The sequence below is a fragment of the Amphimedon queenslandica genome, unplaced genomic scaffold (genome assembly GCF_000090795.2).
Source record: "Amphimedon queenslandica unplaced genomic scaffold, v1.1 AMPQUscaffold_12641, whole genome shotgun sequence".
NCBI classification, from domain to species: Eukaryota; Metazoa; Porifera; class Demospongiae; order Haplosclerida; family Niphatidae; genus Amphimedon; species Amphimedon queenslandica.
In genome coordinates, this window is record NW_003547123.1 from 1 (window position 1) to 12,809 (window position 12,809).

General features: G+C 35.2%; 1 protein-coding gene across 1 annotated transcript; it reads left to right on the top strand.

Annotated features, from left to right (window-relative positions):
• The first annotated feature begins 6,719 nt into the window (after window positions 1-6,719).
• Window positions 6,720-11,655, top strand: LOC109587244 (uncharacterized). The gene is made up of 8 exons (XM_020003482.1): window positions 6,720-7,331; window positions 7,436-7,558; window positions 7,936-8,069; window positions 8,132-8,347; window positions 10,423-10,656; window positions 10,719-10,811; window positions 10,864-11,047; window positions 11,115-11,655. Exons 1-8 carry the CDS (start codon window positions 6,724-6,726, stop codon window positions 11,593-11,595), a joined length of 2,073 nt encoding a protein of 690 aa, XP_019859041.1. The 5' UTR covers window positions 6,720-6,723; the 3' UTR covers window positions 11,596-11,655.
• The last annotated feature ends 1,154 nt before the right edge of the window (window positions 11,656-12,809 follow it).

Here is a 12,809-nt window from a genome sequence, read left to right on the forward strand (position 1 = left end):
TCTGTGGGTCAGATTTTTGTATAGGCATTTATAATTTTTTCTGATATTGTAGCCTTAGCATAATTTGAATACCCCTATAAAGCATTAAGTAGTTTATCCTGTGTTAAAAAAATTATTATTATGTTTGACAAATATAGCTGGTTATTTTAGATAGAAAATTTTTGATGAATTTGATTCTTGTAAGGATTTGCTAAAATTAAGTCCTCCATTTTGAACCATTTACATGCATGCTCAGTGGCCACAAATTTACCAAATCAAAACCCATCAATCACCTAAAATTTAGCAATTTTCCAAAATTTTATTTCTCAAAAATTACCAGCCCTATGAAATAGCCCACAGTTATTTTCAGAAATTAACACATCTTCTAAAGGCCATGAGTATGACACAAAATCATGCATTAACTAACCTGATGATATTGCTTCATCATTTGAAACTGCAGCAGTCACATCTTCAGTCTCATCTTCAGTGCCTAATAATAATAATTATCAAATATTTCAATGTTAGTAGTTTCACTTACTACTATCTGTACCACTGTTTCAGACTTGGGTCAAATACAAATAATATTTGTAATTAGTCGTATTTAAATACTTTTGAAAGTATTTGTATTTGTAATTTGAGTTTTTGCAACAGGAAGTATTTGTATTTGCAATTGAAATACAGCAGGGAAGTATTTCAAAATACAGCAAAATACTTTAAAATACTTCAATGTGGATGAAGATGCTGTTTGAGTGACAAAACTTTGAAACACTAACATTCACTAAATACAATACATGACTATAACTAAATATTATTGATTATACATGCATGCATAATGAAAAGAGGCTTTCAATTTACTTGATTGATTAAATCATAAAACTATGTAGTTAATAACTGTCTATACTTGAGAAAAAAGTATTTGTATTTGTAATTGAAATACATGTATGCAGTATTTGTAATTGTATTTAAATACGAAGCTGAAAACAGTATTTGTATTTGTATTTAAATACTTCCACGTTGTATTTGACCCAAGTCTGCACTGTTTATCTCAATTTCTTTACATAAAGGGACATCAACTACACAATATCACAAACAATGTAAATTAAACAGTAAATTAATTTTGAATACTACCGTATAGCGAGAAATTTTCGTGGCCCAAAATTGGGAGATTCCGTCTAAAAATCAATTTCGTGCCTTTCTCCTTTTTGGCCATTTTGAACCATAATAAATTGATTTCTGTGGATTTTATTTTCGAGGATTTTGAAAAAAATCCACAAAAATTTTGGGCCATGAAAATTTTCTGCTATATCAAAGGCGTCGCTGCCTAAGGGGCAGGTAGGGCAGTTGCCCCACCAATATTTTGAAGATCAGTAGCCATTTTTATTAAATTAGTTATTAATTCATTTAATAACTATCCAGGAAAGACTCAATCACTGCTTCTTCACACACACCAACAACTGACTCATAATGTAGAAATACAGTCAGTAGTTAAGCAATTTATTGCTGGAAATGAATGCCATTATGAATTTTGGGCGTCAAAAGTTAATCAACCAATCAATTAATTGACCAAAATTGACCACACCCGTCATGAATATTAATTAGATACGGCAAAATTTTTCGCGCACTTCACACGCATCATGCGAAAAGGTTTCCCCTCCTTCATAGACCCAGTGCCCTACCAATGTTTCAAGGCCAGCGACGCCCCTGTATATGGTATACTTACTCTGTGAGCCACTGCTTTCTTCTTGAACATATAACTCCCTTTCTTCCCTTTCATCATCTATGTATAAGTAATAGCAAGAGTGGATAATTATTTAGGGAGAGTGTCTAACCCGCCTATAATCTGTGATCATGGGCAGTGGCAGAAATTTGGTGTGAACTGGGCATCAATAATTAGTGGGTGTGGTTCCATACAATTTTGCAAGGAAAATGGAGAATACTGATCTATAACTTCATTGAGATGGTTTCTTAGCATAAAACAACAAAGAAGCCTGTTGAACTACCACAGTTTATACTGGATGCCCATACCAGAATCATGAATATAATTATTGGTCAAAAAGTCAACCTGGGCATTGCCCCCTAATGCCCAGGCCTGCAACCGCCTATGTCTGTGATACCACAGTGCGTAAGTTTACATAGCATGGTTATTAGCACCAAGTAGCCATTCTTGCGTCCTTATACTGATTCCAAGTCAGAAGGCTGCAAATAAGAGCCAACCATTAGAAGAACATATTCCCGTCTGATCCTGCTTGTTTCTCGCACTACATGATCCTCAGAGTGGAGATATAAGTCTTAAAGTTGCCTGCATGCTTCAAGCGCCATTTTATCAGCCACGCCCATAAATTTGAAGATTACTGAGATTAACTCTGTATACTTGCAAAAAACGGATGTAAACATACGCGCTGTGGTATCACAGAATATAGGGAGGTTAGACACTCTCCCTAAATAATTATCCACTCTTGGTAATAGTAATGGAAATTAATAGGTAGCATTTTATTTACCCTTTGAGCCACTGCTTCCTTCTTGATTAACAAACTCCTCAGACAAAGGCTCTTCCCTTTCATCATCTATGTATAAGTAATAGTAATGCGAAATTAATAGGTAGCATTTTACTTACTCTTTGAGCCACTGCTTCCTTCTGGATTAACAAACTCCTCAGACAAAGGCTCTTCCCTTTCATCATCTATGTATAAGTAATAGTAATGCGAAATTAATAGGTAGCATTTTACTTACCCTTTGAGCCACTGCTTCCTTCTGGATTAACAAACTCCTCAGACAAAGGCTCTTCCCTTTCATCATCTATGTATAAGTAATAGTAATGGAAATTAATAGGTAGCATTTTATTTACCCTTTGAGCCACTGCTTCCTTCTGGATTAACAAACTCCTCAGACAAAGGCTCTTCCCTTTCATCATCTATGTATATGAGTAATAGTAATGGAAATTAATAGGTAGCATTTTATTTACCTTTTGAGCCACTGCTTCCTTCTGGATTAACAAACTCCTCAGACAAAGGCTCTTCCCTTTCATCATCTATATACAGTATACATTAATGTAATAGTAATCGGTATTACTTACTCTCTGAGACCATACTACTACCAGTCTCCCGAAAAGTGACACTTTCTAAAGCTACCTCATCTTCTTCACTGACTATACAAGTGTATGACAAAAATCATTCCAATGCAAACAATCACAACAATGACATACTTTCTACATCCTTATGTAACATGACCTTGGATCCGACTATAATTAAATGAATTATAAACATTGAAATTACCATAAAGCGGAAAATTTTCGTGGCTCCAAAATTCACATGGATTTCCCTTCTTTTTTAAAATAAAATCCATGAAAATCAATTTTATACAGTTCAAGATGGCCAAAAAGTAGAAAACCACAAAATTGATATTTGGACAGATCCGCAAAATGTTTTGGCCACAAAAATTTTCTGCTGTATGGTAATAATATTAATACACATGCAATGTAAATGACAGACAGACAATCAATTAAACTAATGCACCATGATCTAGGGGGGACCTGGTGGAGCTGCAGTACTTGACTGTGTAAACAATCTCTAAACCACAGAGAGGCTCATTTAAGAGGCCTAATCTTCAAAACTTTGACTTCCCAAATAAAATCCTGCACGCCTATTAGACCACACCCACTAATTACCCCACCCATATCATTAGGCCCCCAAAAATTCAATCCTATATCTGCCCCTGTAATGCACCATTGCACCTACCCTGCTAGTCCAATGATAATAATAGCAATTATACCTCTTTCAGTTAGTTTCCTGATAATAGTTGTGTGCAATGCTGAATGTGGGATTTGGAAACATTTTCTTTGTTTACCATTGGCAGAGGGCTTGACGATCATATCAGTAGAGTCATCTTTCAAAAATGGAAGTGATGCCCCAGTTTTTCCATTTGCACTGACAACCATCCTTCTTAATTCTTTTTCATCAAATTCAACATGTTTCCGCATATAGGAAAATGCTATATTTACAAACATCTCTTTTGTTGATTTATTAATAACATCGGGCCGTAAGAAACGTAAAATCTACAAAAGTGAAAGTCACTGTGATAACATGGTTATTGTTGCTTGTACCTCATAAACCTCAAGATCGGCTATTTGCTTTAAAAGCTCCTCACAAAAATCATCTAATTTCTTACTACTTGGCTTTAAAATACTATTAATACGAGGCGCCAAATTTCTTTTGAAGAATTCTTCTACATCTTGAAATGAAACTACTGAAGAACTCACATTCTTGCAAAGCTATACAAGTACATGATAATTTTATACAAGGTAAAATTATAATGACATATGATCATAAAATCATTCTGTATGTGCCTATAATAATTACAAATACATGCACATGTATATCACAAATTTCATGACGACAATGGTAACAGCCTTTTTGCTGCTTATGAAATTATGAAATTAAATGTTGCACAAAGATGCAGTAGATAATAATACAGGTAGATTAAGGCTCTCAAAATACACTACATGCAAGACCTGCCTACACATATATGTATTAATTGTACATGTAAAGTAATCATCGCTTTCCCATACATGCATGTACATGTACTTTGAAATACTTTGTATTATACTAACCTCATTTGTAACAGCTAGCACTAAAGCATAACTGCGATGGGCTCTGTTTGGCAAATCAGTCATGATCTCCCTAACCATGGGAAGGAAGCGGGAATGAAAATCATCGTTAAATTCCTGAGACTCCAAAACTGAACCAATAGCAATAAAAAGCCCAATACTACTAGATGCACGATCACATGCAATCTTATGGTCGTCTTCTAAATGGGAACGGTGTTCTTCTCTATCAATATATATCTTTGAGAAGGGAATATGGACCAGCCTCACGACATTCCTATAATGAATGTAACAGTTAAGGGCATGTGTATGCATAATGTACATGCACTTAAAAACTACATATATGCATTGTACATGTACATGTGTAAGTATAAGCATCTTAAATAATAAAAGGGTTGTGTGATACTCATAATAATATTATTATTATTAATCAATTCATAGATGTGAAATTACATTGAAAATAAAAATACGGAATGGCACATTATAAATAGCACAATATGACAGATAGTGCAACATTGTCATACAAAATTTGCAAAATCATTTTTTGGACAAATTCATTAAATTTACAGCCCCCTGAAACTTTGTACTATATCTTGCTACATGCATGCATTTTACATACCTGTCACTTTCAATAAAACTCATGTTGCTAGTGACTATAATGCCAGCCCTTGGTGCAGTATTTCCTGATGATATGGTAGAATGAGATGCACCACCAGAAAATTGGACTGCCAACTCCTCCATTGAATGCTGACTACACACATCATCGACTACTACTGGAATTGTAGATTTTGAAGTGTAATTTACTATTGATGACACTGATGATTTGCATCCTCTGAAGTTGACATTTTGAGCTCCCCAACAACACAAGGCAGCTTTTGCTGAAGAGCTTTTACCTGTAAAAATACATGTAGATGCAAAGTGTAACAATGGACTATAATTATTAAGTGATAAAAGTAACACTTATGGTTATTGGATATAGTACATTCATTATCAAATTAATGCCTTTTGTTCAACATAGTCATTTCACATTATAATAGCTTCACTTGTTTCGTAAATAATTTAAGTATAACAATGTCACACTTACCTGTTCCTGTCTCTTTGCTATATAGCAATGGTATTGGGCATTCGTGAAATCTTTCCATTACCATCTCATAGTGGCCCAGAAGAGCAGTGGAGCATATAGCTATCACACTGCTTAAAAAATTGTCACTCAAAGCTCTTTTAAATGACTGCAGTAAATTTGAAAATCCCTATAACATTTTAAAATGCAAATGAAAATACACATGTAGACATGGCAGTTCATCATAAAAATGCTAATAGATTGGATTGTGGCTTTCTGATATACAAGTTTTTTTATGAACTACATGTATAGATTACTACAATTACTCACCATTGAATCTAGAGGCAAAGTTATATTCAATGGCCTTATGCCATGCTCCCTGCAATACTCATCATCCCAGTAGTATGACTGCTCCTCCTCAGGTATGATAAGACCAGATGCATTGATGTGTATTTCCTTTGATAAAATCCACACACTTCCATATGGCTGTTTTCCAAGAGCAGTAACGAGAGTCTTCTGCTGGTACTGATCACTACTCCTGTAATGGTCACATTTATCAAAGATGTACCTTCCCCATTTCTCATCATTACGTAACTTCACTGTTAAAATATTAGGCACAACACGAGAAGCTTTTTTCACAAAACTATTAAGGCAGGTTGCATCTGAATTAGAAATAAAGCACTCCCTAAAGTTAAATTAATTTCAGTATAAATAAACTAAATATGACTATATTTAATACTTACCCCTTATCTCCATACTTATTTTCAATAAGAAATACATGGCCACCGCCGATTCCAGAATACTTCGGCCCAATAATACTACACTTAATGCTGAATGTAAAATTTGTAAGAGTTGCTTTGGTTTTGGTCACTATGATTTCTCCAGATTCTATTTTCAGCTCAGCCATAACTGCCAATCCGCAGCAGAGAAGGAGAAGCACTACGTCTGCACGTGTATCCTTTCTGTCTATGCGTATGCGTAAGTACGTGTGCTAGTTGAAATTGTTCGTAATAGAGTAAATGTACAATATTGCTCTATTATCTATGGTATCATCATGTCTCGTGTGACACACCCACAAAATAAAATGGCGTCTAAGAAAAGGATTGGCAGGAAAAGGAAGTATGAAAAGTTGCTCGATGAACTGCAGGAAAAGCCTTCAATGCCTCTGGAAATACCTAATAAACACAATACTGCTACAAATACTGACATATTAATAAGCAATAGTCAAGCACTTGAAGCCAATGTCGAATTTCCAACAAGAAAGGGTCAAGTCGACGTATCCCTGATTACAGATGTGTTGTTAGGACAAGCTTTAAATTTAGTTCCCCCTTGCTTTAAAGATAAACGAATTCAATACTTGGCAAACATTGTTTCAGCTGGTTGTTCTACAATCAATACTCTACCATGTCCGGTCCAGGAGTTAGAAGTTAAAGTGCATCAGATGGAGCAGTTACTTGGTGATTCGATTAGTCTGTTTGGCTATCCAAATATGGACCTTCTTTGGAATGTTACGTTCAATACTAAGATTCCACACACGCTTTTTCTTGGCCCCCCAGTGAATACTTGTCTAAAGTGCACCAAACCACTCAAGTCTCATAATTTGCCATCTCAAGTCATTTGTTTTGGCTTAAATGGCCCCCTTCCAGCTCTTAAAATTACTCTTAGGTGTACTTCATGCTGTTTAAATTACAGGTAAATTGTAGAACTACATGTACTTTGTTCTGACTCGTTTTGTGCCTACATGTATGTGCATATACATGTATTACTTGTAATTCCTTAATGTTTTGATGTGCTAGGTATGATATGTATGGGTCAGAGAATGATGGATTCCGCTATTATGATGCGCAACGGGAATATGTGAAAGGTTCAAGGTCTCAGTTCATTCACAGATCTGTATATCAGCTATTTACTTCATCAAGGTATAGACTGTTATTCCAGTGCTGCAACTACCATATACATGTACATGCATCTGTGTGTGTATGTGTACTTGTATGATAAACAGCACATGTACTATGATTTTCATGTGGTTTACATAAATTTTATATTTAGACATTTTAATGTTTGCGATGTGATTGCTAGTAAAAAATTTATGGCACACTTAATTTTGTGAATGGATGGCTCAGCAAAATTTGCATGATAAATAGCAAATTTTCTACAATTATGGTATGTCTTACATGTACATGTAAAACAAATTGGCAGTTAAGTGTTATCTTACGAGATTTTTTAATGAGAAGAATTGTAATAATAATATGTTTATGTGACGAAACTTGTACAATGTAATTGTATACTTTTGTAGTCACCATGCTTGGTGTTCCTTTGAAGGATTTTCAGAAGTTTATAATGAGATGATGAGGGAAATTTCAGATAAATTGAAGAATGCAATGAATACATCCAAATTTGTGAAAGATTTTTCAGATTTCAACAAAGAAGGTACATTTATGTTAAGGCAACTTTAGTTGTAATGAGTAGTCACCTACATGTATTTCTATTAGATGAAACTGCCATACTGACTTATGAGTTATCTCGTAAAATCATTGCTGAGGCATTTTGGACTGCAGAAGTAGAAGCGGAATTACGGGAAACAAAACAAATTGATCACTTATTTCACTCATCTTTGTCTAGAGAAGAATTAATGATGAAATTTGATGAAGAAAGATCATCATCGTGCTATAAACATCTGGAATGCAGTAAAGCTTGTAAAAGCCGAGGTATAGTACATGTACATGTACACATACATTGCATAAGTGTCATAGTAATGCAGAGCCTGAAATAACAGTTGAAAATTGTACATTTTTCGACCATTTTTGCTCAGCTATTCAGCCAAATTCTGTGTTGTTGTACAACTATGTCTAAACAAATTATTTTTAAAAAATTAATAATTTTATTTATTTTAATTATATTAAAAGCAATAACCAATTAATAATGTCCGACAAACAGCATGAGCTTCATGAGCAGACAAGCAACATACATGTACATGTACATGGTTTTGGAGCAAATTTAAAATTCATTAAAATCCAAATATGATTAGAATCAGCTCACACACAACACAAGTACTGTACATGTACATGTATGTATTAGAATAACTAGACGCAATGTAGAACATTAAAGGGCGAGCCTGAGCATCCATTAATAAAAATTAATAATATTTAGTTATGAGGTAATAAATGAAATCAAGAATAGATCTAATTGAAGCTTTTATTCTGTCATTCCACCATAAATTAAAAGACCGTTAAGATTTAGATCTATATCTTCTTTCTGCTGGAGAAGTACCTGGACAACAGATCAATCTTATTTGCTGCACGTAAGCTTCAGTAAGATTTGCTCGAGTTACGGTTTCACGTAACCTTGATAGTCGCCATTTTGTATTTGTTTCTTGCAACCACACCCACACAACACCAATGAAAATATTTCATCAGAATGCTACCGCATTAGATCATTGATTTTAAATAGAGAGTAGTGCACACATGGAGTGTGACCAGAATAGGTGTGACTGGAGACGTACGAGGACAGACAGAGGAGAGGAGTACAGCTAGAGTGGGGCGAGCTCAGGCTCGCCCCAATTATAACTAGACGAATGTAGAACATTTAACTGGGGCAAACCCAATAGGCATTTGTTTATCTCAGAGCATTTATTATTTATGATACAATGAACAGTAAATCATCAGTGATCGCTATTATGTGAGAAGAATATTGTTAATAGTGTTGCTTTTGTTGGTGCTATACCAAGTAAGACTCATGCATGATTCTGTAGAGCATTATCACAATAGAGAGAGACTATTATCACAAGGCTAGCAGTCAGTGGGTCACTGCATGTAGTCAAGTTGTATTCAACTTTTATAGTCATTGAGCAATGACAAAGGACCATGAGAAATATTTTATCTCTGCTTTCTTAAGTTTCTTGTTGCTGGAGAAGTGTATGGACAACAGATCAGTCTTTTCTTGCTGCAAGTAAGCTCAAGACCTGCTCCCGTTTCATAGCCTTCTCAAACGCCATTTTTGTTTCATTGCAACCACACCCAAATCAATGAAAAATTGAAAAGTAAGCTACTGCATTAGACCATTGACATTTAAATAGATAGTAGCACACACACATAGGTGTGAGCAGAATAGGCGTGACTGGAGACGCACGTACATACATACATACATACATACATACATACATACAGAAGACTTCTCGCCTGAGTGGGGCTCGCTCAGGCTTGCCCCAACAAGCGTAAAAGTTTAAAATTATTCCTATACTGTAATTTTTTTCACCTCACAGCTGGGTTTTTATTAAAATTTATGGAGGTTCTCTCTACCTTCTAATTAGACAGTATCTCTATGTTTGCTTGCTGTTAGAAAGCTCATAACTTTGTCAATGTATAAACCACCATTTTGTTTGCCTTGGCCACACTCACTTTACATGAAGGGCGTAGGCGGGTGGTTGCTAATTCTGTTATTTCTCCAATACAATGTGTATAGAAGAAATGTAAGTGTGGACATACATGTATACATGTATGTATATATACAAACAACCTGGGGACTACGCCTCCAGGTCGTTAAAAACATTTATTGAACAAAGCACTAAGTTCGTGATGTTCCGCATAATGTACATGTACATGTATATTCCTGTAATGGCCCACTAAAGGCTATTCCAATAAGATTTGCAGTTTTATGCTTTAATAAATGAATTTAAAGAAAATATACAAGCCTGCCCACTTCCTAATTATTGGAGTGGCTTATGCGAGTATAGTGACTAGTGTCCGTTATCAGTTGGTGTTTTCATTGTTACATTAATTTGTAGGTTGTGGTACATTATGGTCAATTGATGGATTGTGGAAGTTGGTGTACCCAATATGCATGCATACAGATCCAATGGAAGTAGCAGGATTTTCTGGTAAACTAAATTATGTTGAAAGCTGTCCTAATCAACCAGTCCCGAAGAAAGCACTGTGTAAGGGACACAGTGATGAAGCTTTACTAAAAGGTATTCCTACAGGGATTAAGGAGTATTTGTCATACTGCTCTTCTACAAGTGGTGAGTTGTTATACATGCATGTAGTACCATAGATTAGGAAATTTTCATTACACATGCATCAGAGGCAATACAAGAGCCTACATTCACTGAAAGTGACTCTGAAGAGGATGTTGAGGTTCCATATGATAGCACTGCCACTGTCTTGGATGGACAAGGTTAATGCTCCATATGATTATCTTACTCAATATGACATGCATGTAAATTTAGGGATATCACGTTTTGTGAAGTCAAATCCGACGTTGACCTCCTCTCTTGATACAGGTGAAGAAATAAGTGCAACAAAGTGCAACAAAGACACTGGGGCTAAGAAACAGTTACAAAAGTGGACTAGAGGGCACCTGTTTATAGTGCGAGGAGGTGGTCATATTGACATGTGGCAGCCACTTTACCAGTATGTCACATTATTCACCAATGCTTTTCTTATAACCACGTACTTGGTTATTATTCTGCACATTTAGGTCAGAAGGTCCCGCACAGGTTTTTTTAATTGTTTTATCTTGGATGGTTACAGCATTCAGAAACCACACCAGAGAACAAATGAGAGAAGTTGTTATTTCCTATGACAATATGTGTAACTTGGATAACCTGAAGGTTGCAAGAGAACCTCTCCCATTACCAGATGATTTAAAATACATTTGGCTAGATGTATGTAAAATAATCGATTCTCTTCACATTAAAAATCACAAAAGAAAAGAGTGCCATGAGGAATACAATCCAGTCCAGTTGAAGAATAAACATCCTAGTTTTAATACAATGTCTTGTGAGCAGACATTTACTTGGTTGGGTCGCTATAAGAAGATACTAGCATCTATGGGTAAATGCCATCACCATTTTTTTCTTCACAGAGTTATTAAGAGACGGAATAAATATATAACTTTCTGCTATTCAAATGGACGTCGCCCTGTGCAGCCTAAGGCGAGATATACTGAAACAAAATAGTTAATTAATTTTGTGACATTTACTTATCTTTATAAATGTATGCAGAAACTTTGAAATCCAGCAGTTATGGTAACAAAATGTAACATCCATTGACAGAGTCTCACCATGTGAGACTAATTGACAGACTATAAAATAGAACCTGAAACTACAAAACCAAAAACCCAAACACGTACATTGTGTACATATGCAACAGACTATAAAATAGAACCTGAAAACTACAAAACCAAAAACCCAAACACGTTCATTGTGTACATATGCAACAGACTCTAAGATAGAACCTGAAAACTACAAAACCAAAAACCCAAACACGTTCATTGTGTACATATGCAACAGACTATAAAATAGAACCTGAAAACTACAAAACCAAAAACCCAAACACATACATTGTGTACATATGCAACAGACTCTAAGATAGAACCTGAAAACTACAAAACCAAAAACCCAAACACGTTCATTGTGTACATATGCAACAGACTCTAAGATAGAACCTGAAAACTACAAAACCAAAAACCCAAACACGTACATTGTGTACATATGCAACAGACTATAAGATAGAACCTGAAAACTACAAAACCAAAAACCCAAACACGTACATTGTGTACATATGCAACAGACTATAAGATAGAACCTGAAAACTACAAAACCAAAAACCCAAACACGTACATTGTGTACATATGCAACAGACTCTAAGATAGAACCTGAAAACTGTAAAACCAAAAACCCAAACACGTACATTGTGTACATATGCAACAGACTATAAGATAGAACCTGAAAACTGTAAAACCAAAAACCCAAACACGTTCATTGTGTACATATGCAACAGACTCTAAGATAGAACCTGAAAACTACAAAACCAAAAACCCAAACACGTACATTGTGTACATATGCAACAGACTATAAGATAGAACCTGAAAACTACAAAACCAAAAACCCAAACACGTTCATTGTGTACATATGCAACAGACTCTAAGATAGAACCTGAAACTACAAAACCAAAAACCCAAACACGTACATTGTGTACATATGCAACAGACTAACCTGAAAACTACAAAACCAAAAACCCAAACACGTACATTGTGTACATATGCAAGAGACTATAAAATAGAACCTGAAAACTACAAAACCAAAAACCCAAACACGTACATTGTGTACATATGCAACAGACTATAAAATAGAACCTGGAAACTACAAAACCAAAAACCCAAACACGTACA

What these genes read in the sequence shown, in the direction of transcription:
- LOC109587244 (XM_020003482.1), top strand. Translation starts at nt 6,724, where the DNA reads ATGGCGTCTAAGAAAAGGATTGGCAGGAAAAGGAAGTATGAAAAGTTG. An exon ending in TCATGCTGTTTAAATTACAG is followed by an intron (nt 7,332 to 7,435) that starts GTAAATTGTAGA and finishes TTGATGTGCTAG; the next exon opens with GTATGATATGTATGGGTCAG. An exon ending in CACTGTCTTGGATGGACAAG is followed by an intron (nt 10,812 to 10,863) that starts GTTAATGCTCCA and finishes ATGTAAATTTAG; the next exon opens with GGATATCACGTTTTGTGAAG.